This window comes from Chiloscyllium punctatum, chromosome 11, assembly GCF_047496795.1.
Source record: "Chiloscyllium punctatum isolate Juve2018m chromosome 11, sChiPun1.3, whole genome shotgun sequence".
In the NCBI taxonomy this organism is placed as follows: domain Eukaryota; kingdom Metazoa; phylum Chordata; class Chondrichthyes; order Orectolobiformes; family Hemiscylliidae; genus Chiloscyllium; species Chiloscyllium punctatum.
Genome location: NC_092749.1, coordinates 110,808,077 through 110,833,544, shown reverse-complemented (window position 1 = coordinate 110,833,544; position 25,468 = coordinate 110,808,077). Strand labels below are relative to the sequence as shown.

At 43.6% G+C, this 25,468-nt stretch overlaps 1 protein-coding gene across 3 annotated transcripts in view; it reads right to left on the bottom strand.

The window, feature by feature from the left end:
- The window catches only part of macrod2 (mono-ADP ribosylhydrolase 2), a 945,224-nt gene that overhangs the window by 308,944 nt on the left and 610,812 nt on the right, over positions 1-25,468 (bottom strand). For all 3 annotated transcript variants that reach the window (XM_072581522.1, XM_072581521.1, XM_072581520.1), the window contains one exon: positions 11,653-11,774. In XM_072581522.1, the coding sequence (XP_072437623.1) occupies positions 11,653-11,774 (122 nt within the window). The remainder of the gene's footprint in view (positions 1-11,652; positions 11,775-25,468) is intronic.

Here is a 25,468-nt window from a genome sequence, read left to right as displayed (position 1 = left end):
AGAGGCTCCTATTGCAGCTTCTGAACCTGTGATATAACTAGTTACCACCGAGATGAACAAGAGCAATGGATGCTTGGGAACACCATCCCCAAGTTTTGATCCAGCTGTATGCCGTCCTGAGTTGGAAGTATATATTCAGTCCTTCACTGTCACTGAACTAACACGATAGAACTCTCTTCCTATCAGCATTGTGGAGATACCTACAATTCAATGATTGTAATGGCAGAAGAAGGCAGCCTACCACCTCCTCTACAATATTCCCCTGTTCATATCTTCTGTTGTATCATACGGCGCTTACCATTGAAGAAAGTAATTAAAAATAATCATTATTGCTCACTCCAATTTCTTGAATCTCAGCCACTAAATTGAACAAATGTTTTTTAAAGGGAACTGATACCACTAATTAATTGATTGTCATATTATTAAAATAATGATTGTCATTATCCTGTGGTATTTGATCACAATTCAATGGTGTGAACAATGGAATATAAAAGAGCAGTAAAGCCTTTCTCAAATTCGTGCAATTTCGACTTTTCTCATTTAGCGATAAGAACAATTTAAGAGATTTAAAATAATTGAATTTTGGAAATTAAGCAAAAAGATGAATGTTAGCATCAATTTATCAACTAAGTTCTTTAAAGATTTAGACTGTAGACTTGGCTAGTCATTTCCTGAATAAGTGACAATTGCTTCCCGGTAATCTAGGGGATGAGATTGGTGATTGGATCAGATCACAAGGACATTGAATATCCCAGAATAATTGTGATTCTCATTCAAGTATTGGTTGGACGTTCTCAATGGTGAAACGCTCAAAAAACAGCTATCATTCCAACTCCTACACATTCGGGAGGAAGACCCTGTACCAAACCCAGTCTGGTAGCAAAACACAGTCCAAAGACTACAAACGCTTCACAGGACCAATTATTCAATAAAATCTGGCATTGACCCAAATCATAACAACTTGCATCAATCATCAATAATCACTCATTAATGAATTAATGAGCATGATCATCTATTTTGGAAATTTCATGTCACCGATCATGGGTTCTGTGATCATAGTCATAAAGTCCAACTAGTCCACACCGACCATGTTCCCAAACTAAACTAGTCCCACCTGCCCGCATTTGGCCCATATCCCCCTAAACCTTTCCTACTTATGTACTTATTCAAATGTCGTTTAAACATTGCAACTGTACCCGCATCCACCACATCCTCAGGAAGTTCATTCCACACACTAACCACACGGTGTAAAAAAGTTGCCCCTCAGGTCTTTTTAAAATCTTTCTCCTCTTACCTTAAAAGTAAGCTCCCTAGTTTTGAACTCCCCCACCTTAGGGAAAAGACCTTTGCCATTCACCTTATCTCTGCCCCTCACAATTTTATAAACTTCGGCAGGATCACCCCTCAACCACCTACGCTCCCGTAAAAAATATTCTCGCCTATGCTGCTTATTTTTACAACTCAAACCCTCCATTCCCAGCAACATCCTGGTAAATCTTTTCTGAACCCTCTCCAATTTAATAATATACTTCCTATCGGGAATCGGTCAAGCTCAGTTGGCTGGATTGTTGGTTTACAGAGCAGAGTGATGCCAACAGCATGGGTTCAATTCCCATCACCGGTTTGAGGTTACTATGAAGGATTCTCCTTCTCAACCTCTCCCCTCACCTGAGGCGCGGTGACCCTCAGGTTAAACCACCACCAATCATCTCTCCTTCTCTTTCTACACTGAACAAGCAGCCCTCCAATACAATGGGATTACAGTGACTTAACTTTTACCCCCAATAATCTTTTATCCGCTTGGTAATTAAGGGTCTGTCTATGTTTGCTTTAAAAATGATTTTAAAATTCTGTACTAACTAACTTTTGAGGAAGGGAATTCCAAAAACTCACCTCTCCGAGACATAATTTTTTAAAAAAATCACCTCTGTATGTAATGGGCACCCCCTTTTGTTTGAACTAGGAACCAAACAAAATGTACCACCTACGGTGAGATATTACAACCATTGTCCAAACATTTGGTCAAAAGGTGAGATAGTTGGACATTAACCAGCCGAGGGGACTCGGAACACATCTCATGTCAACTGTGCTATTGTTAGATTTACACGCTGATGTTGGTGCCAAGCAGACGCCAAACATCACAGTATCAGGTTCCTGAATTCAGCCAGCTTTTTAATCAGCCAGACTGCTGTAGACAATGCTGGTACAGTCAACAAATCAATCCTGGGGGAAATCCAAAAAAAAAATAGCTTTTATATCAGCAAAGTCATACCTCCCCAACTCTGGGATGGAATTTCAGATCTCGTGAGGTGACAAGCTTGCACATTCATTTTTTACGTTCAGTTTTAAAGTTTCGATTAAATGTTTAGACAGCAACAAATTACAGAATTGCAGAGTTTTGTTTTAACATGTATGTGGAAATCTGAGTATTTTTCTCCATTGAACATCATCTCAAAAGGCTATGGTATACAATACCTATGTTCAATTAAAATAAAAGAATTGTGCTCATTTAATACACCCTGGAAACACACATAAAGATCTAAAGAGAGGGCAAAGAAGAGCCGGGGGGGACATGAGAAGTCGTTGGCAGATAGGATCAAGGAAAATCCTGAGGCCTTCTATAGGTACATCAGGAATAAAAGAATGACTAGAGAAAGATTAGGGCCAATCAAAGATAGTAGTGGGAAGTTGTGTGTGGAATCTGAGGACACAGGGGAAGTGCTTAAATGAATATTTTTCATCAGCATTCACATTGGAAAAGGGCAATGTTAGTGAGAATATGGAGATACAGGCTACAAGGTTAGATGGGATTGAGGTTGACAAAGAGGAGGATTTTGCAATTTTGAAAGATTTGAAAATAGATAAGACCCTGGGGCCAGATGTGATTTATCCTCGGATTCTCTGGGAAGCCAGTGAAGAGATTGTAGAGCTTTTTGCTTCAATCTTTATGCCATCATAGTCGACAGGAGTAGTGCCAGAAGACTGGAGGATAGCAAATGTTGTTCCCTTGTTCAAGAAGGGGAGTCAGGACGACCCTGGTAACTATGGGCAGGTGATCCTTACTTTGGTTGTGGGTAAGGTGTTGGGAAAGGTTATAAGAGATAGGATAATCATTTAGAAAGGAATCATGTGATTAGGGATAATGAACACGGTTTTGTGAAGGGTAGGTCATGCCTCACTAACCTTATTGAGTTATTTGAGAAGGTGACAAAACAGGTGGATGAAGGTAAGGCGGTTAACATGGTGTATGTGGATTTCAGTAAAGCATTTGATAAGGTTCTACATGGTAGGATATTGCACAAAATAAGGAGTTTGAAGGTGATTTAGTGGTTTGGATCAGAAATTGGCTTGCTGAAAGAAGACAGAGGGTGGTGGTTGATGAGACATGTTCATCCTGGAGCTCAGTTACCAGTGGTGTGTCACCAGGATCTGTTTCGAGGGCACTGCTGTTTGTCATTTTTATAAATGATCTGGAGGTGGGCTAGAGGATGGGTGAGTAAATTTACAGATGAGACTGAGGTAGGTCGAGTTGTGGATAGTACCGAAGGATATTGTGGGTTACAGAGGGACATAGATAAGATGCAGAGTTAGGCTAAGAAGTGACAAATGGAGTTTAACGATGAAAAATGTGAGGTAGTTCACTTCGGAAGAAGTAACAGGAATGCAGAGTAGTGGGACAATGGTAAAATTCTGGGCAGCGTAGATGAACAGAGAGATCTCAGTGTCCAGGTGCATAAATCCCTGAAAGTTGCCACCCAGGTGGATAAGGTTGTTAAGAAGGGATATAGTGCATTGGTGTTTATTGGTAGAGGGATTGTGTTTTGGAGCCATGAGGTCATGCTTCAGCTGTACAAGACACTGGTGCGGCCGCACTTGGGAGTATTATGTACAGTTCTGGTCACTGCATTATAAGGATGTGGAAGCTTTGGAAAGGGTTCAGAGGAGATTTACTAGGATGTTGCCTGGTATGGAAGGAAGGTCTTATGAGGAATAGGCTGAGGGAACGGAGGCTGTTTTTGTTGGAGAGAAGAAGGTTGAGAGGTGACATAATCGAGACATGTAAGATCATCAGAGGGTTAGAAAGGGTGGACAATGAGAGTCTTTTTCCTCGGATGGTGAAGGCTAACATGAGGGGACATGGCTTTAAATTGAGGGGTGATTGACACAGGACAGATGTCAGAGGTAGGTTCTTTACGCAGCGAGTAGGAGGAGCGTGGAATGCACTGCCTGCAACAGTGGTAGATTCACCAACTTTAAGGGCATTGAATTTGGGTCATTGAATAAACATATGGATGAAAATGGAACAGTGTAGGTTAGATGTGCTGACATGTGGAACCAACCAGAAGCCCAACATCAACAGCCAAAGGGCCTGTACTGCACTGGAATGCTCTATGTTCTAAGGGTTCTGAAGAAGGGTCACTGGACTCAAAGTGTCAACTCTAATTTCTCTTCATAGATGCTGACAGATCAGCTGAGTTTCTCCAGCTATTTCTGCTTTTAGTTCAATATGGTAAGTTGCATCTTGTGGATGCGGTAACACCCCGAGACATGTTCTGAAAGCTCTTAAAAACTATTTCCTCTTAGTTCACCTTTGCAGCCGAGCAAAGTCTCCCAATGCAGCCAGCAAGTATATGACTTCTGAACAAAATCAGAAATTGCTGGAGAAACTCAGCAGGCACCACTGAAGTAAGAAATAGAATTAATGTTTCCAGTGCAATATGACTCCTCTTCAGAAGACATCTCTCCACAGATGCTGCAAAACCAGTTCAGTTTCTCCAGCACTTTCTGCTTCCGATTCAGAATTCCAGCATCTGCAGTAATCTGCTTGCTTTTATAACTTTCAAAACGTAATTCAGTGTTTGGTGATAGAGTTATTCACAGCACTGAACACTGATTAAATTGCTTATTTTTTCACAATAGCCCCGTTTTCAGCAGCATTAATAAAACTTCACCAAATTATCACTCTTATAAAGGAATGTTTAATTGGCAACTTATATAAAGAAAACTGCTGCCCAGTTCTGATGGTTTATGGTCAACCTTGTTTGTAGCAATAAGCAAATGGATTTGTGAAAAATAAGTGTTTCTCAAAGCTAGCGTATTGATGTCTCAAACTTCACCACAATAGCAATTTCAACAAACCCGGTGCAGAAAATAAATACGGACTCGCATTCAATGTATCACAGCGTGTAGAATCTCTGGGTGAAATTTGCTACAAAAGGTACAACTCAGAGATCAGGAAAGCTCGTCAAAGTGGTTGAAACAAAAAGACGTGAGCCATTTGTATAACATTTCCTGCCACAAGGCACTTAGACAAATAATTCCAAATGCAGACAACAGGGAGATAGTATTCGAGCCTCTTTAACTGAAGTGCATTAGGAGTGCTAGTTTAACCCCAGGACGAGATAAATAAATACCAACTCGTGACATTCTGTAAGAAAGCAAATATGACCTTGGCAGCCTTTGAGAAGCACCTCCTGCACAACCATTTTAATCTTCAGATAACTAAAAGCTCTGATGGTCAGAAGGTGAACTTTTTATCCGTGGCTCATTGCAGGACTGCCTGTCCCCCCTAACGCCCACACACATCCCCACCCCCGGTTTAAAAGAAGCCATCGAGGATCTAAAAGAGTATAACACTCAAACTCCCAGGTCAAAGTGACAAATCTACATTGCTCACATTTACAAAAGTTGTCTTCAAAGGTATATTACTCCAACTGATTATTCTGATGAAATCATTTAAGACCGGACACAATTACACCTAAATCATGTGAGCTGAAAGGCAGAAATGTTAATGCTGGTTTTAAAAATGTGTTGTCAAAGAAATCCCACTTCTAGTTTGGAAACGTAGAGTATCTCTGTTACATGTTTTCAGCATACAGTACAAAGAAAGTGTCAAACTGCTGCATTGATATATCTGCTCCTGGGATGTTGAAACTTTAGAGATGCCCCAAGTTTGCAGATTAGATTAGGTTCCCTACAGTGTGGAAACAGGCCCTTTGGCCCAACAAGTCCATACCGACCCTTCAAGAGCAACCCACCCTGACTAATGCACCTAACACTACAGGCAATGGAGCATGGCCAATTCACCTGTGGGACTGTGGGAGGAAACCAGAGCACCCGGAGGAAACCCACACAGACACAAAGAGAACGTGCAAACTCCGCACAGACAGTTGCCCTAGGCAGGAATTGAACCCGGGTCCCTGACACTGTGAGGCAGCAGTGCTAACCACTGAGCCACCGCGCCACCTTCGAAGTTTGACAATTTAATCAATGATGCTCATGTTCAATTCTCCTGTTTCTATTTATGATGAATTAACCAGTTCTAAAATAGGGGTTGGAAAAACATCATATGGCAAACCCTTGTGAGCAAAATAACCAATGGGATTCTTCTGTTGCAGCGGCAGTGTCCTTATCTCTGAACCAGTCAAAATTCAGGCTATGCAACTCAGAATTTGAATGTGATTGTTAAAAGTTGGTTTAAAAATATTCCTCGAGAAGAGTGATAGCTTGGTGAAATTTTATTAATACAGCTGAAAATGGGCTTATCGCAAAAAAAAAGAGCATTTTTAATTGAAGCGCTTAGACCTGTGATTAAAATTGCCTATATGTGTTTAAAAGGTTCCTCACATCTGTTGAAAATGAAACTTCTGGCAAAATTACCCCCTTGTCAGTGTTTGAAAATTAACACAATTAAATTCCCCGACATTGCCCAGAATCAGTACTCAATCGGCAAGTGTTTTGACAGGAAACAAGTAAACGTCCATAATGCAGTTTAGTCTCTTGCTCTCTCTTCTGGTAATATTTTCCTCTTTTCCCGTTATATAATTGGTGCCAACCTTGCTTCGGGACTCAGTCTTATCCACATGCCTAACGTGTGACCCTCGGCAACAACAAATCATATTTATATGTCCGGTGCAGGAGGGAAGATGTCTTGCTGCAGTCTTACAGAGACTGCCAGGATGTTTCCCCAGGCTGGTAAGTCCAGAAAGAGTGTGCACAGTCTCAAAATAAGAGGTAGACTATTTAAGCCTGAGATGAGGAGGCATTTCTTCACTCATGAATGATTGACTGCGGGGGCTGGGGAAGCTCAATCATTGTGCATGTTCAAAACGGAAACTGATAAACATTGGAGATGCCATCAAGGGAAACTGGAATAATGACATATAGACAGATGATTAACCATGATCTCTTTGAATGGCTTTACACTCTAGAGGGGCTGAACGGCCTCATTCTGCTCCTATTTCCTATGTTTTCAAATCGTTTCGAAGGAGGTAGAACACTCCCAAGTCAGTCCGTAGGAACATTATCAGACCAGGCATGACATCCAGCCACTGAAGGAGATTGTAGGACAAGTGGCCAAAAGCTTGGTGTTAGGGTAGGCCGCAGGAACAATTCTGATTGGAGGAGATTGAAGTTAAGGCAGACCAACCTTGTGTCTATATAGACAAAGGCAGACTTCCAAGAATAAAGAAAATTGAGGTGAGCGAGAGGCCAGAGCTGAAGGACTGTAGGGATTTGAGTCAGGGAGTGTCAAGAAGCTGGTCAAAGAAAAGGTCAGAAGTCACACAACACCAGGTTATAGTCCAACAGGCACTGCTCCTTCATCACATTCACTTCACCTGATGAAGGGGCAGCGCTCGGAAAGCTTGTGATTTCAAATAAACCTGTTGGACTATAACCTGGTGTCATGTGACTTCTGTCCTTGTCCATCCCAGTCCAACACTAGCACCTCCAGGTCAAAGAAAAGGTGATATTCAAGATTCACAGCCATGTATTTATATCATTGGCTTGCTACATTTATTGAGATTTTCTAACCAATCTGCTCAGAGATGTTATTGCACACCTCTGCAGGAGGTGGGACTTAAACCAGCGCAGTCTGGCTCAGAGGTAGGGACACTACCACTGCAACTGAAGAGTCCCTTTACTGTTTTGATAGCATGGGCCTGCTATACGTTGCTTTCCCAACCCATCACTACAAAGAGAAACAGAAGAATTGAATCGACCATTTCTCTGGTCTCTTATGACTTGTATATTTAAAACATAATGTTAATTTGGTTCCTTTTCTAGAACGCAGACCTAATTAAACATTTTATTTGGTTAAAAAGTGATAATTAACTTTCACTTGAATGTTAATTGAAGCTGAACAACATATTGCTAGAACCTTTAATTGTGCTAATTGGGTCTAGACTACACTTATTATTAACAATTTACATTCAAACAGTACACAGCTCAGTAATAAGGAGCAATAAATGATGGTGCAGCATTTTTAAATGACCTTTAGGAGCTCCACAAATATTAATTAGGAGACAATGTCCAAAGTATTGCCTGACATCAGTCCTGTCAACCATGCCACCAATTATCCCCTTCAGGCTGCTGCCAGCCCCCATGACTCTCCTTTAACACAAACACTAATCATTACCAAAGATCCCATAAACCATTTGTACCACCTGTAGGATTTTGTGAGGAGTGCTGAGTGTTTGTACAGATGCCATACACTGGACACTGACAGTTCTAAATTTGCACTGGGTGCCTGTGGCACAAGACAGCACTTTGCACAGTGACTGATAAACAAAGTGTGAGCTAGGGTTATACATGTCCTGGGGATATAAGGAAGGCAGACAAGTAAAATATTCAGATTAGACACACAAGCTCTCTGAGAGCTGCTGTTACTTTCAGCAAAAAGACCACCTCTGGTAATGGGTTCTTTATTATCATGAATTTGGCAGCGAGACAATCTCTTGTTTTTCTCACGAAGGAGCTCTTGAGTTGATCACCAATTCTGACAGATTCTTACAAGCTACAGCCTGGACACTTGCTGAGTTCATGTCACCGTTTGTCAGAATCGGCTTTGCACTCCCCTGGTCTGTGGTCAGTCTCACAAAACTTGTGTTTGTAGATTGTTCAAATGGAGTGGCCCACTCAATTCTGATCCGCTGCACTTTCACTCTGCTGTAATCTAACCTCTCTGTTGGCAGACACCGTAGATAAAAGGTACAACAGGCTGAGGAATTGAGGAATGGGTTCTTCACCCAGCAGACAGAGCAGGGTTTCAGGGTCACCAAGTTGACAAAGTGAGGGCTGTTCAAACAGCAGGAAGATTGCTCAGTATTAAGTTTTCAAGATGCCTTGATTATGGAACGACTTTGCATTCCTCAAGAGGCCTCTTCAGTTTGTAAAATGTAGGCACTTTAAGCGTCTTGGCTAACAGCAATGTAAACATTGCGTTAAAAAAGTCTCAGACTTCTTTACTAGCAGTGGAAGAGGTGGCATGGGGGTAAGTGACAGCTAAGTGGTGAATTATGCTTTCTTCACACTGAAAAAAAAACCCAGCCTCGACTCCCACAGCAGCAATTCCGGCAGAAATTGTAAACGCTGACACAGCGGTTTATCAGCTCAATCATCAGGAATTTGCAGAATGCTTTTCATCCTGTTTTACAGTGCCCTCCTCAAAAAGTCACAGCAAATGGCAGCAGAAAGGTCCAGTAGAAAGTCACACGAGTGTCAGACTCTATTGCTCATTCAGATCATGAAGTAGAAGTGTATGAAAATGAGCTGCCAGAGGATGTGGTACAATACAATATTTAAAAGGCATCTGGATGGGTATATGAATGGGAAGGCTTAGAGGATATAGGCCAAGTGCTGGCAAATGGGACTAGATTAGTTTAGCATGTCTAGTCGGCATGGATGAGTTGGACCAAAGGGTCTGTTTCCGTGCTGTACTATGACTAGAGGAAACCTTTTCCAAGAGGGCAGGGAATGGGATAGAGGATGGAAACGCAGTGATGGAAATGTTCAATAAATCTGCAGCATTCTTGTACAAACCCTTTTCTAATCAGCTTTTAAATCACGCCCCTTCTAACCCCTGCTCACTCTGCCATCCACCAAACATAGATCGCCATGATTCTGTTGACTGTTAGCATGCTTTTGTCAGGATTTCAAATTGAGCCAAATTTGGAAAATCCGACCTGTTGTAAGGTGCACTTGGAGGAGGAAGTCAGAAGTCACCTGACACCAGGTTATATTCCAACAGGTTGATTTGAACTCACTAGCTTTTGGAGGGCTGTTTCTTTGTCAGGTGAACCATTCAGATCCCACCATTCAGAGGTGTGTAAATAATATTTCTGAACAGGTTGATCAGAAAGTATAAAAATGTAGAGAAGGGGGTTATATGGTCCATACCAGCTCTTTATAGAGGATATCTGGGGGAGGCAAAGTGACGTAATTGTAATGTCATTGGGTTAATACTCCAGAAACTCATACTAATGCTCTGCTGAATCCCATCTTGGCAAATGGTGGTGAATTCAACAAAGATCTGGAAGAAAAAGCTACCTTAATGGCAACCACATAACCATTGACAATTGTCATAAAAACCCATCTGATTCACTAATATTCTTCAGGGAAGGAAATCTGTCATCCTTACCTGGTCTGGCTTACATGTGACTGGAAAATGGCTGACTCTTGTCTCTTATACAGCTGGTCATTCAGATCAAGGGGGAATTGGGGATGGGCAATAAATGTTGGCACAGCCAGGATACCCACAGCCCAAAAATGAATAATAAAAATATATAGTGGGCGGCATGGTGGCACAGTGGCACTGCTGCTTCACAGCGCCTGAGACCCGGGTTCAATTCCCGCCTCAGGCGACTCTCTGTGTGGAGTTTGCACATTCTCCCAGTGTCTGCGAGGGTTTCCTCCAGGTGCTCCGGTTTCCTCCCACAATCCAAAAATGTGCAGATTAGGTGAATTGGCCATGCTAAATTGCCCATAGTGTTAGATGAAGGGGTAAATGTAGGCGAATGGGTCTGGACGGGTCGGTGTGAACTTGTTGGGCCGAAGGGCCTGTTTCCACACTGTAAGTAATCTAATCTAATTATAAATATTTTAACAAGTTATGTCACTGGATATAATATGTTTAAATATGTTCTACATCACATTCCAACCTTCATTTTGTTCGTGGAGGTTGAATTGCACTTTGTGTCCTGGACAGAGAAATTACCTCGGCGTACAGCACTGAAATAGCCCAGTCCCAGAATTACCAAGAATTCCGACCAAGGAGGATTGCACAATTTCATTGAACAGAATGAAACAAGCTGCAGTGTCTGGTATAATCTCTGTGACACTGTGCTTGTTACCTCAGGTATCTGGTTTGATTTTAGCAGCGTTTGTCCAGACCACTTGGCAGTCCCATGTAATCTCAATGTGTAGGATTTAGTATCTGCACACAGTGCACCGAGCATAGTGCTTTAGCCCACATATAGACAGCAGACTGTATGCCCACACAGCATTACAAATGCAATACGAATAATTGCACAGAATCCATGCGTGGGGGTATGTACAGAGTGGGCTGACAGGGACACCATCCAAGTTCATTCGGCTTAAAATCGTCAGATTCAGAGGCCAGAAAACTGGATTGCTCTAAATGGCAGAAGAAACATTAATGATGTGAACCTACAATTGTCATTTAACACATGCTAAATTAATGGTACAGTCAATTTCTACTCCATGTGGGAGGATCTGCAGTTCCATGCCCTGATTTTCTCATAAACTGAGGCTCCTTTGAAGTTCTCACTTTGAGATTCAGGAGGGCCACCTCCGTTATACAAATCGTTAACAGATCTGAGCAAGCTAGACATCTCCCTGAGAAACACTTACAATAGATTTCAGCCCCTGCGTCTCCAACAGTTTGAGGGAAGCCTCGTAGCAGTTTCTCAGCTGACGTTTGAGACGCTCATCGCAGCTCCCCCTTGCTATAGGTCCCACAGTGTGGATGACATCTAAAAACAAAAAGGAACAAAGATATTCCATCAGGATCGCGGAACGTATCAGCAAAGCAGGAAACCCTCTCGCCCACTGTGACTGTGTCACCTCCAGCCATTATGCAATTTCTCTTAAATCTCACACTCAACATAAATAAGCCATTACAAAACTGAATTCCTCCACTAAATCACTGCATTGTTACCTTTACTGTTTTCCATTTATTCATGCATGGGATATGCAATTCACCCAGCCCTAATTGCCCTTGGAGGGGATGGTGAGTTGCATTCTGCAGCAAAGATCAAAAGTCACACAACAGCAGGGTTATAGTCCAACAGGTTTATTTGAAATCGGAAGCTTTTGGATCACTGCAACTTTGCTTGACGTAAATGCTCCGAAAGCTTGTGATTTTAAATAAACCTGTTGGACTATAGCCTGGTGTCATGTGATTTTTGATTTTGCCCACCTCAGTCCAACACTGGCACCTCCACACTAAGGCTACCTTCTGTAGCCATTGCTGTACTGGTGGGGTAGGGCCACCCATAATGTGGAAGTTAATTCCAGGATACTGACCCAGTGACATGGAAAGAACAACAAAATGTGAGACTTGGATGCAAAATTGTTGGTGGCAATATTTCCCTGTACCTGTCTTAGCCTGTAGGTGATAGGGGACATAGGATGGAAGGTGCTGTTGGAAGTGGCTTGGTAGGTTTTTGCACTGTTGTGATCCCAGCTGATGATAATACCAGACAGGCCATAACTCAGAGTGAAAAATGGCTTAACAGGTTAGAATATTTATTTAAGTTTGGTCACTGTAAGTGTTCAATCATTGAGCATGTTCACACAAGTTTGTCAGTGATCTCTTAACAAAAGTACACAAGTTTATTATATAGAAGAAATAGGTATGTGTATATTGCACATAGAGAGATCAATTTTGAAAGATCTTAACATTAAAAAGAAAAGAATATTCAACTCTTTTCCAACTAATATCCTTCACAAACACTCAATCCCACTGAATGCTGATTTCTATCTCAGCTCTTTAACTTCTAACTCAAATGCCTCCACCCAGTCCTTCTCTTTGTAGCAACTTATGGCAACTTGACAGCTCTGATGGCCTGCACATTGCTTCCAAATTCTGACATACGGGAGATTTCCACCAACTTTCACAGCCTAAAGACTTCTAAAAGCTACAAAACTGTTGCTTGGATGACCTCGCTTTCTCTGAACTCAACTCAGTGGTCTCTGGTTTTGTGTTGCTGTCTCATGAAGCACAACATTGTAAACATTTAATGATTAACTCCCAGGCAGCAGTTTGAGTCACTTAAGACACGTGTTGTTTTGGAAAAGCTGTCTTCGGTTCAATGTCCAAATTGACTTTATGATTTTTACATATAAAAATAACTTTCACAGAGCTGAAAAGTAAAATCTATTTTCACTCCACTTTTGAATCCAGATTCCCAAATAATAACAATATATTACAAACCTAGAGTGCACCAGTGCATCTTGTAGATGGTACACACTACTTCTCCTATGCATCAGAGGTGGAGGGAGTGAAAGTTTAACATGGTGAACAGGGTGCAACCAAACAGGATGTTTGTCTTGGAGCTGCACTCATCCAGGTGAATGGGGAGTATTCTGACTTAAGTCAGTGGATGGCTTTGGGAAGATAAGAGGTGAGTTACTAGCCATAGAATTTCCAGTCTCGAAACTGATTCCTGAATCCATAGGTATTTATCTGGCTTCTCCAGTTAAGTTTCTGGCTAGTGGAAACCCCCAGAATGTTAGCAGTGGAGGATTCAACAATAGTAATGCCTAGGAGAGAATGGTTAGAATCTCCCTTGTTGGAGATGGTTATTGTCTGGTACCCATGTGGCATGAATGTTAGTAACTGAACCCTGAATGTTGTCCAGGTCTTCATCATAGAATCCCAACAGTGTAGAAGCAGGCCTTTTGACCAATGAAGTTCACACTGACCCTTCGAAGTGTCAGGAGTGAAGCAAAGGCTGCTGGGAAGGGTACATTTTCCCGCATTAAAAGGTACTTACCTCAGGAATCGGGCCTCCATTTAGCCAGGGCGGCGAGGAGTGAAGTAAAGGCTGCTGGGAAGGTAAGGGTTTAATATATATTTGGGCAGTGGCTAAGCCCGAGATAATACACGTGTAGTATCTCCCTCCCCCACCCCCACTCCCCCACCCCCCCACCCCTCTAACCGGAAGAAAAAGACCCTGTAAGGTAAGGCTTTTATTTCTTATCTTTCTTTTTCATTTAGTTAAGTGCATTGTTTGGTTTCAGTTAGTTCATGTAAAGCTACGCTTACAATGACAGGGGACCTCAGACCCATGGCATGTGACTCTTGCTTGATGTGGGAGCTTGGGAACGTGCCTGATGTTCCTGACTCTTACACTTGCAAGAAGTGTGTCCAGTTGCAGCTCTTGTTTGACTGCATGACGGCTCTGGATCTGCAGATGGACTCACTATGGAGCATCCGCAATGCTGAGGAGGTCGTGGATAGCACATTTAGTGAACTGGTCACACCGCAGGTTAGAATTGTTGAGGGAGACAGTGAATGGGTGACCAAAAGACAGAAAAAGAGTAGGAAAGTAGTGCAGGTGTCCCCAGCGGTCATCTCCCTCCAAAACAGGTATACCATTTTGGATACTGTTGGGGGAGATGGCTCACCAGGAGAGGGCAGCAGTTGTCAAGATCATGGCACCGTGGTGGGCACTGCTGTTCAGAAGGGCAGGGAAAAGACTCGTAGGGCCATAGTCAGAGGGGATTCTATTGTGAGGGGAGTAGATAAGCTGTTCTGTGGCCAAAAACGGGACTCCCAGATGGTATGTTGCCTCCCAGGTGCTCGGGTCAGGGGATGTCACCGATCGGCTGCAGAGCATTCTGGAAGGGGAGGGTGAACAGCCAGTGGTTGTGGTGCATATAGGCACCAACGATATAAGTTGAAAGCGAGAAGAGGTCCTGAAAGAAGAATTCAGAGAGCTAGGAGAGAAGTTAAATGGGAGGACCTCAAAGGTAGTGATCTCAGGATTTCTACCAGTGCCACGTGCTATCCAGCGTAGAAATGAAAAAATAGGCAGGATGAGCACGTGGCTTGAGAGATGGTGTGGGAGAGAGGCGTTCAGATTTGTTGGACATTGGGACCGGTTCTGGGGAAGGTGGGACTATTACAAAAGGAACAGTCTACATCTAAACCAGACTGGAACCAACGTCCTTAGGGGAGTTTTTGCTACTGCTGTTGGGGAGGTTTTAAGCGAATGTGGCAGAGGACCGGGAACCAGAAGAGAAAACAAGTCGGCAGTGAGGTGGAGACTGGAGACTGTAAGAATTATGAAGATAGCATTAATAATGGGAAGAATAGGCAGAGAGCAGGTGAGCGCAAAAGAACTGGTGGCTTGAAATGCATCTACTTTAATGCAAGGAGTATAGTGTATAAGGCAGATGGACTTAGGGCTTGGATTGGTGCCTGGGAGAATGACATTATTGCCATCACAGAGACTTGGTTGAGGAAAGGGTATGATGATTGGCAACTAAATGTTCCAGGATATAGATGCTTCAGACAGGACACAGGGGGAAGTAAAAGAGGGGGGGTGGAGTTGCATTGCTGGTCAGGGATGATATCACGGCTGTGCTAAAGGAGGACACTATTGCAGGCTTGGGTAGTGAGGCATTATGGGTGGAACTGAGAAATAAGAAGGGTGCAGTTACATTGTTGGGGCTGTATTACAGGCCTCCCAACAATGAGCGTGAGGTAGAAGAACAAATAGGTAAACAGAATATGAATAGATGTAGAGGCAATAGGGTAGTGGTGATGGAAGATTTTAATTTTCCCAACATTAACTGGGATACACTTAGTATCAGAGGTCTGGATGGGGCAGAATTTGTACGAAGCGTCCAGGAGAGTTTTCTAGAGCAGTGTGTCAATAGTCCGACGAGGGAAAGGGCTATATTGGACCTGGTACTGGGGAACGAGCCAGGACAGGTGGTAGAAATTGCGATTGGGGATTTCTTTGGGAACAGTGATCACAATTCTGTAAGTTTTAGAATACTCGTAGATAAAGAGCGTGGTTCTAAGGGGAGAGTACTAAACTGGGCCAAGGCCAATTACATCAAAATTAGGCAGGAGCTGGGAAATGTGGATTGGACACAGCTATTTGAAGGGAAGTCCACATTTGAGATGTAGGAGGCTTTCAAAGATAGTGCAGGATAGGCATATCCCGTTGAAGGCAAAGGATAGGAAAGGGTAAGATTCGTGAACCGTGGATGACAGCAGAAATTGTATGACTAGCCAAGAGGAAAAGGGAAGCGTACATAAGGTCTAGGCAGCTAAGAACAGAATGGGCCCTGGAGGAATATCGGAAGAGTAAGACAAGTCTTAAACAAGGAATCAAGCGGGTGAAGAGGGGTCATGAAAGAGCTTTAGCAAGCAGAATTAAGGAAAATCCCAAAGCATTTTATCCTTATATAAGAAGTAAGCAGGTAACTAGGGAAAGGATTGGTCCACTAAAAGATAATGAAGGAAGCCTGTGTGGCGAATCTGAGAGAATGGGTGAGATTCTGAATGATTACTTTGCATCAGTGTTCACTGAGGAGAGGAACATGATGAATCTTGAGATTAGAGATAGAAGTTTGATTAGTCTGGATCACATTGGTATAAGTAGGGAAGATGTGTTGGGTATGTTAGAGGTTATTAAGGTGGACAAATCCCCAGGACTGGATGGGATCTATCCCAGGTTGCTGAAGGAGGTGAGACAGGAAATAGCTGGGGCCCTGACAGATATCTTTGTGGCATCTTTAAACAGAGGTGAGGTGCCAGAGGACTGGAGGGTAGCTTATGTTGTCCCCCTGTACAAGGGTAGTAGGGAAAATCTGGGTAACTACAGACCAGTGAGCCTGACATCAGTGGTGGGGAAGTTGCTGGAGAGGGTACTGAGAGATAGGATCTGTTTATTTTTAGAAAAGAATGAGCTTATCAGTGATAGGCAACATGGTTTTGTGCGGGGAGATCGTGCCTTACCAACTTCATAGAGTTCTTCGAGGAAGTGACCAAGTTGTTAGATGAAGGAAGGGCTGTTGATGTCATATACATGGACTTTAGTAAGGCGTTTGATAAGGTTCCCCATTGTAGACTAATGGAGAAAGTGAAGTCACATGGTGTGCAGGGTGTTCTAGCTAGGTGGATAAAGAACTGGTTGAGCAACAGGAGACAGAGAGTAGTAATTGAAGGGAGTTTCTCGAAATGGAGAAAGGTGACCAGTGGTGTTCCACAGGGGTCAGTATTGGGGTCACTGTTGTTTGTGATATACATAAATGATCTGGAAGAGGGCACTTTGGTATGATCAGCAAGTTTGCAGATGACATGAAGATTAGTGGAGTAGCAGAAAGCAAAAAGGACTGTCAGAGAATACAGGAGGATATCGGTAGACTGGAGAGTTGGGCAGAAAAGTGGCAGATGGCTTTCAATCCAGACAAATGTGAGGTGATGCATTTAGGCAAGTCTAATTCTAGAGCAAATTATACAATGAATAGAAAAGCCTTGGGAAAAGTTGATGAGCAGAGAGATCTGAGAGTTCAGGTCCATTGTACCCTGACTTTTGCTGCACAGGTGGATAGAGTGGTCAAGAAGGCATATAGTATGCTTGCCTTCATTGGACGGGGTATTGAGTATAAGAGCTGGCAAGTCATGTTAACATTGTACAAGACATTGGTTCGGCCGCACTTAGAAATATGTGTACAGTTCTGGTCGCCACATTACCAAAAGGATGTGGATGCTTTGGAGAGGGTGCAGAGAAGGTTTACGAGGATGTTGCCTGGTATGGAAGGTGCTAGCTATGAAGAGAGGTTGAGTAGGTTAGGTTTATTTTCACTAGAAAAAAGGAGATGGGGGGACCTGATTGAGGTTTACAAAATCATGAAGGGTATAGACAGGGTGGATAGAGACAAGCTTTTTCCCAGGGTGAAGGTCATGCTTTCAAGGTGAGAGGTGGAAAGTTTAAGGAGGATACATGTGGCAAGTACTTCACACAGAGGGTGGTGGGTGTTTGGAACGTGTTGCCAGCAGACATGGTAGAGGAAGGCATGGTAGATTCATTTAAGATGTGTCTGGATAGATGCATGGGTAGGTGGGGAGCAGATGGATACAAATGCTTAGGAATTGACCGACAGTACATTTGGATCGGCTCAGGCTTGAAGGGCCGAAGGGCCTATTCCTGGGCTGTAAATTTTGTTTGTGTATCCCACCCAGATCTACCTCCCTACCCTATAACCCTGCATTTCCCATAACTAATCCATCTACCATGCACATCCCTGGATACTATGGAGCAATTTAGCTTGGCCCATCCACCTAACCTGCATATTTTTGGACTATGGGAGGAAACCCACGCAGGCACACGGGGAGAATGTACAAACTGCACATAGATAGTTGCCCAAGGGTGGAATCGAACTCAGGATCCTGGTGCTGGGAGATAGCAGTGCTGACCACTAAGCCACTGTGCCGCCCCACTGGGCTGTCTTGCTGTGTCCAGACATAGATTCCATCAGTAGTTACAAATGCTACAGAATACATTTTTGCAATCTCTTAATCTGATGTTTTACTGTTCAACTTTACCAAATTCTGCAAAATAAGTGCAGGCTGTGATGAAAGCTCATTGATATATACTTATTATTTGGAAACTTAACCACAAACGTGGAAGAGAAATTGATTTAGTCTTTCAGTCCTGTTCTGCAATTCGATTATAGCTGAAATGTTTCTCAACCCCATTCTCCTGCCTTCTTCCCATAATCCCTGATCTCCTTCCCAACCAAGAATCTATCTACCTCTGTCTTAGATACACTCAATGACTTGGTACCACAGCTCTCTGCGGCAATGAGTTCCACAGAGTCACCACCCTCTGGCTGAAGAAATTCCTCTTCATCTCAGTTCTCAAGGGTCATCCCTTCCCTCTGAGGCTGTGCCCTCGGGTCCTAGTCTCTCCTACTCATGGAAACATCTTCTCCACGTCTACTCTACTCAGTATTCTGGAAATCTGAATATGATGACTGTTTACCCTTTTGTGGAATGGAATCTCATATTATTGAAGATTTCTTGAAAACATTTGCGATAAATTCTGTGTCTTACAACTTTATACTCCACAACCACCTGATGAAGGAGCAGCGCTCCGAAAGCTAGTGCTTCCAAATAAACCTGTTGGACTATAACCTGGTGTTGTGTGATTTTTAATTTGGGATATTGAAGGTAGCCATTGACCTTACTGCTGATAACAGATAGTATATGGCCCTATGTTGACACAGGACGCCAAATGCACCTCCATACTAACAACAAATAGGATCATAATTGGGTTGTTTAGCCTGTTCTGCTAACCAATATGCTTATGGCTGATCTAACTATAGACTTAACTGTACTTTCCCTCCTGCCTCCCATAATCCTTGACTCCCTCCTGAATCAAAAATCAAATCTCACTGATCTTGATTATATTCCATGATCCACTGTGCTCTATGGAAGGGAATAGGGGAAAGTGAGGACTGCAGATGCTGGAGATCAGAGCTGAAAATGTGTTGCTGGAAAAGCTCAGCAGGTCAGGCAGCATCCAAGGAGCAGGAGAATTGACATTTTGGGCATGAGCCCTTCTTCAGGAATGAGGAAAGTGTGTCCAGCAGGCTAAGATAAAAGGTAGGGAGGAGGGACTTGGGGGAGGGGCGTTGGAAATGTGATAGGTGGAAGGAGGTCAAGGTGAGGGTGATAGGCCGGAGTGGGGTGGGGGCGGAGAGGTCAGGAAGAAGATTGCAGGTTAGGAAGGCGGTGCTGAGTTCGAGGGATTTGACTGAGACAAGGGGGTAGGAGGGGAAATGAGGAAACTGGAGAAATCTGAGTTCATCCCTTGTAGTTGGAAGGTTCCTAGGCGGAAGATGAGGCGTTCTTCCTCCAACCGTCGTGTTGCTATGGTCTGGCGATGGAGGAGTCCAAGGACCTGCATGTACTTGGTGGAGTGGGAGGGGGAGTTGAAGTGTTGTGCCACGGGGTGGTTGGGTTGGTTGGTCCGGGTGTCCCAGAGGTGTTCTCTGAAACATTCCGCAAGTAGGCGGCTTGTCTCCCCAATATAGAGGAGGCCACATTGGGTGCAGCGGATGCAATAAATGATGTGTGTGGAGGTGCAGGTGAATTTGTGGCGGATATGGAAGGATCCCTTGGGGCCTTGGAGGGAAGTAAGGGGGGAGGTGTGGGCGCAAGTTTTGCATTTCTTGCAGTTGCAGGTGAAGGTGCCAGGTGTGGAGGTTGGGTTGGTGGGGGGTGTGGACCTGACGAGGGAATCACGGAGGGAGTGGTCTTTTCGGAATGCTGATAGGGGAGGGGAGGGAAATATATCCCTGGTGGTGGGATCCGTTTGGAGGTGGCGGAAATGCCAACGGATGATACGATGTATATGGAGGTTGGTGGGGTGGTAGGTGAGGACCTGTCCTGGTTCTGTCCTGGTGGTGATTGAAGGGGCAGAGCTCAAGGGCGGAGGAGCGGGAAGTGGAGGAGATGCGGTGGAAGGCATCGTTGATCACATCTGGGGGGAAATTGCAGTCTTTGAAGAAGGAGGCCATCTGGGTTGTACGGTATTGGAACTGGTCCTCCTGGGAGCAGATGCGGCGGAGATGAATGAATTGGGAATATGGGATGTCGTTTTTACAGGGGGCAGGGTGGGAGGAGGTGTAGTCTAGGTAGCTGTGGGAGTCGGTTGGTTTATAGTAAATGTCCATGTTGATTCGGTCGCCCGAGTTAGAAATGGAAAAGTCTAGGAAGGGGAGGGAGGAGTCTGAGACGGTCCAGGTGAATTTGAGGTCGGGGTGGAAGGTGTTGGTAAAGTGGATGAACTGTTCAACCTCCTCGTGGGAGCACGAGGCAGCACCAATACAGTCATCGATGTAGCGGAGGAAAATATGGGGGGGTGGTGCCAGTGTAGCTGCGGAAGATGGACTGTTCCACATATCCTACGAAGAGGCAGGCATAGCTGGGGCCCTTGTGGGTGCCCATTGGTTTGGAGGAAGTGGAGGGATTGGAAAGAGAAGTTGTTCAGGGTGAGGACCAGTTCAGTCAGTCGAAGGAGGGTGTCAGTGGAAGGGTACTGGTTGGTACGGTGGGAAAGGAAGAAGCGGAGGGCTTTGAGTCCTTCGTGATGGGGGATGGTGGTGTACAGGGACTGGATGTCCATGGTGAAGATAAGGCATTGGGGACCGGGGAAGACCAAACACTTACAACTCCCTGAGAGAAGAAATTCCTCCACAGTCTAATTATAGAATACCTAACTGAAGGAAAAAATCCTCTCAGAATCTTAGATATTTTGACTGGGTCTCACTTTGACTGGGACAACACATCCATCCTAGGACAAGCCAAACAGAGACACGCTCGAGAATTCCTAGAGGCATGGCATTCCAACTGGAACTCTATCAGCAAACACATCGACTTGGATCCCCTTTAGCACCCCTGAGAAAAAGAACAGGAAATGACATCACCAACCCAAGGAAACCTAAACACATAAACACCAGTGTTTTATCTGGAGGCTCACTGAAGATGTTACCTAGTATGGTGATGAAACGTTTGAAAATGAACCTTCCAGCTCAGCGAGCAAACCTACGTCCAGAATCTCAACTTGAGCTACAAATCTTCTCAAAACTCGCTAACATTACCAGAGTTTTTGGATTAATAACCTAGTGATAATACCACCAGGCCACTGCCTCCTCATTAACGGTGAGGATTGAGAAAAATAAACAAAATGGCTGAGAAAAGATACAAATTTAAATCAAATCAGGTACAGTAAGAAAAATAAAGAGAGACAAAGATTAGATTGAAGGGGAGAAAAAGAATGGGAATTGGAAGCGTTTTTAACATTTCAAACAACATGCAGCCCCGAGTCTTTGTTAATAGTTTGCATTAACAATGATCACGTCATTGAAAAAGGAATGTATGTTCTTAATTTCAGAACTTGACTTTCTGTGGGAAGCTTAGTTTGTAACTAACGTCCTAAGCCAACAAGCTCTTAAAAATAGCCGGGAAGTCAAATATTAGATTATTATTTGAGCAAAATGGTGGAGAGATATAAACCAATTCGCAAATTCTGGAAACTCGCAACCGACAGCATATCCTTTAATCCCATGAATCTGCCCTTTGCTTTGCACATTAATCACAGTGTTCATCATTAACACATCACTATTTGCCCTCAATATTTCAGCCCAGTAGCTTTACAGCTCACTGCAGTCCAAAACTCAAAAGAAATTGTGTTTTACAATAATGTATTACTGCTTTTTGATAGGCAGGCCTTATACATTTCATTAGCTTCTTAAATAGAAAATTTGATGAGCGTATTGACAGCATCATTTACATTAATGAAAACAGTTCTATTAATGAATTCACCGTTTGATGTATGTTAACTGTTACAGGGACTATATCTGAACTGGTCTGTACATGGAGATAGTGAGAACTGCAGATGCTGGAGAGTCAGAGTGGATAAAGTGGACAGCAGGTCAAGCAGCAGAGGAGCAGGAGTGTGAAAGGCTCTGACCTGAAATGTAGAGTCCCCTTTTCCTCTATTGCTGCTTGACTTGCTGTGTTTATTCCAGCTCCACTCTTTATGCCCTCTGGTCTGCGTATATCAATGACCCTCACTGCTGATTTCCTATGTATCATATACTTGGGCGGAACAATTGTTGTCTGACCATATCAGGAACTTAGAAAGAGAAGGCTATTCAGCCCATCAACCCTGTTCCATCATTCAGGGCGATCATGACCAGTGTGTGATCAAGCCCTTTTTTGCTCAATATGTAACAAAAACCAATCAATCTCAGTTTTAAAATTAATGACTGATCCAGGAGTCACCATGACTTCCCAGAATAGAATGCTAAACTTTTTCTATTCTTTGTGGAAAGAACCATTTCTTAATATCACTCTTGAAAGATCTGTTTTTTAGGGCAATCCAAATGAAACAAAGGAGGGACAGAACAGGAGGAGGCCTTGCAGCCCATTGACAGCCTGTTGGGTCATTCATTAAGAAGGTGCACAAAAAAACTGAATTGGATTGCACACAGTTATTGGGATTTATAACTAACCGGTCAGATTGATCCTCTATTATAACTGACATCAAAAAACAAACCTGAAGAAGGGCTCATGCCCGAAATGTCGATTCTCCTGCTCCTTGGATGCTGCCTGACCTGCTGCGCTTTTCCAGCAACACATTTTCAGCTCTGAACTCCAGCATCTGCAGTCCTCACTTTCTCATCAAAAAACAAACATCCTGAGTTGACTTTCTTTAGATTGTTCAACCTCACAAGACATCTCACTGTGTTCTCTGCTGCTGGTGACTCTTGGCTTACAATGTGATGACATTTGAACTTACATGACGGACATCTTTGAATTTTAGGTTGCCTGCACATGTGGTATTCACGATGCAGAATGAAGCAAGTGCACAAATTAGTGCAATTGGTGAAGATGCCACATGTATCTCGTATATTAGGAACTCCAATGTCTATTTCTGGGTCTTAAGGTTTCTGCCCAATGGCCAGTTTTAGCCAGTAAGTATCCTATTTGCAAGTGGTCAAGTATTCAGTCAAGACCATTTATTTATGGTCTTCACAGAGTAATACATAATCGTTGAATTCAGCAATGCTTAGCACTCAACAGATTTTGTTAAAATGGAAACTGTTTTATTCACTCATGTGATTTTATGTTATCTTGACATCAGCATGAATGCTGTTACAGTATTGGTATAAAACTATGTATGCTGTTACCAATGGAGTGAACGGAGTAAAGCTTGTCCACCAATGGACTGCAACGGTTTAGGAGGGCAGCTTATGGCATCTTCTCCAGGGCAACTAGGAGTGGGCAATACATGCTGGGCCCAGCCAGAGATGCCCACCTCCCAATAGAAGTGAAAACGAAACCCCCACGGTGCTACATTGTTCAGCTGTCTTGGAATTTAGATGTTGAATTCTCCGATGCATGCAAGAGCACAAAGAGCAGCGGCAGGACGGTACTGTCCCCCACAAAGAGCCAATGTTCAATCTGAGATCACCAGCCTTGTGATAGGCAGAGAGCCTGAAGGTGATGTGGAGGCAAGGTGGTTGGTTGGAGTTGAGATGTCAGATCAACACTGATCTCATTGAACAACAATACATTGAAGAAGTATTAGAAATGCAACTGTGATGCCAAGCCACACAAGGTTATGGACTAACTGGTGGAAAATGAGATAAGAACAGGTAGGTGATTGTTTCTGATCGACACAGACTTGATGGGCAGAAGATCATTGACCTACTTGAGGCAGTACACAAAATCCGAGGCACTCCCTGGGTCCAGGACTGCGGCATCTCATTGATACCCATGAAAGAAAACAACCCTCCTTTACACCACCCGTGGAGCAACACCTCCTTTCTCTGGAGTGGAAGGGCATGATCCCCTCTATGGGACATGTCCTTTCTGAAAATGGCAGAGAATGGAGGCCCATTCCTGTCTTGCAGCATTTGAAAGTGGTGCCCATTTAAACATGGTGGCATTAGCATGAATGATGGAAGGTTCCAGTGGCAGTGATCATCTCTGCTTCTGTTGTTGCACAGCTAAACGGAAAAGTCACTGGATGACCCAGATATATAACCAAAGAGCTGAGCAGCAGAAGGTACATGTGAAAAGCCATTGTGAGCCATGGCTAGAAACATGCCCCAAAATTCCCTGGAAATAACACTCAGTCTGACAACAGGAAAATTCAGCCCATTATCTTTGTGTGATAAACACAAAGGTACAACTCTGTTGGGAAATACAGGAACTCTGATGCATTGTTCTGGGACAGGGGAAATATTCTTTTAGGCTTATTTATTGTTGCTGCCTTTCTCAAGAGATGCATTCGAATGCCAAAATCACATCCAGCCTGGAAGACTGGAGGGTATTCTCAGCTTGATTATTCCCTACTGCTCTACAACAGATTTGTCTCATTTGGAATGGATTCAAACCTTCATTAATGTACTGTCCGTGAAACAGGCACTTGGGACTAAAATTAAAAAGTACTTTAGTTTTATCATATAATTTAGGGTAGGCAATGGTGTTATTGCTGGGCTGTTAATCTAGACACGAGCTGAAAATGTGTTGCTGGAAAAGCGCAGCAGGTCAGGCAGCATCCAAGGAGCAGGAGAATTGACGTTTCGGGCATGAGCCCTTCTTCAGGAATGAGGAAAGTGTGTCCAGCAGGCGAAGATAAAAGGTAGGGAGGAGGGACTTGGGGGAGGGGCGTTGGAAATGCGATAAGTGGAAGGAGGTCAAGGTGAGGGTGATAGGCTGGAGTGGGGGTGGGGGCAGAGAGATCAGGAAGAAGATTGCAGGTTAGGAAGGCGGTGCTGAGTTCGAGGGATTTGACTGAGACAAGGTGTGGGGAGGGGAAATGAGGAAACTGGAGAAATCTGAGTTCATCCCTTGTGGTTGGAGGGTTCCTAGGTGGAAGATGAGGCGCTCTTCCTCCAAACGTCGTGTTGCTATGGTGTGTCTGTTAATCCAGACACACCAGGTAATGTTCTGGGGATCTGGGTTCTAGCATTACAACTCTAGTTTTGTATTTAATTTTTTTTTCATTCATGGGGTGAAGTCATCACTGGCCAGGGCAACATTTATTTCCCAACCCTAATTGCCCTGAGGGGGCAATTAAGAGTCAACCACGTTGCCCTGGGTCTGGAGTCACATGTCAACTAG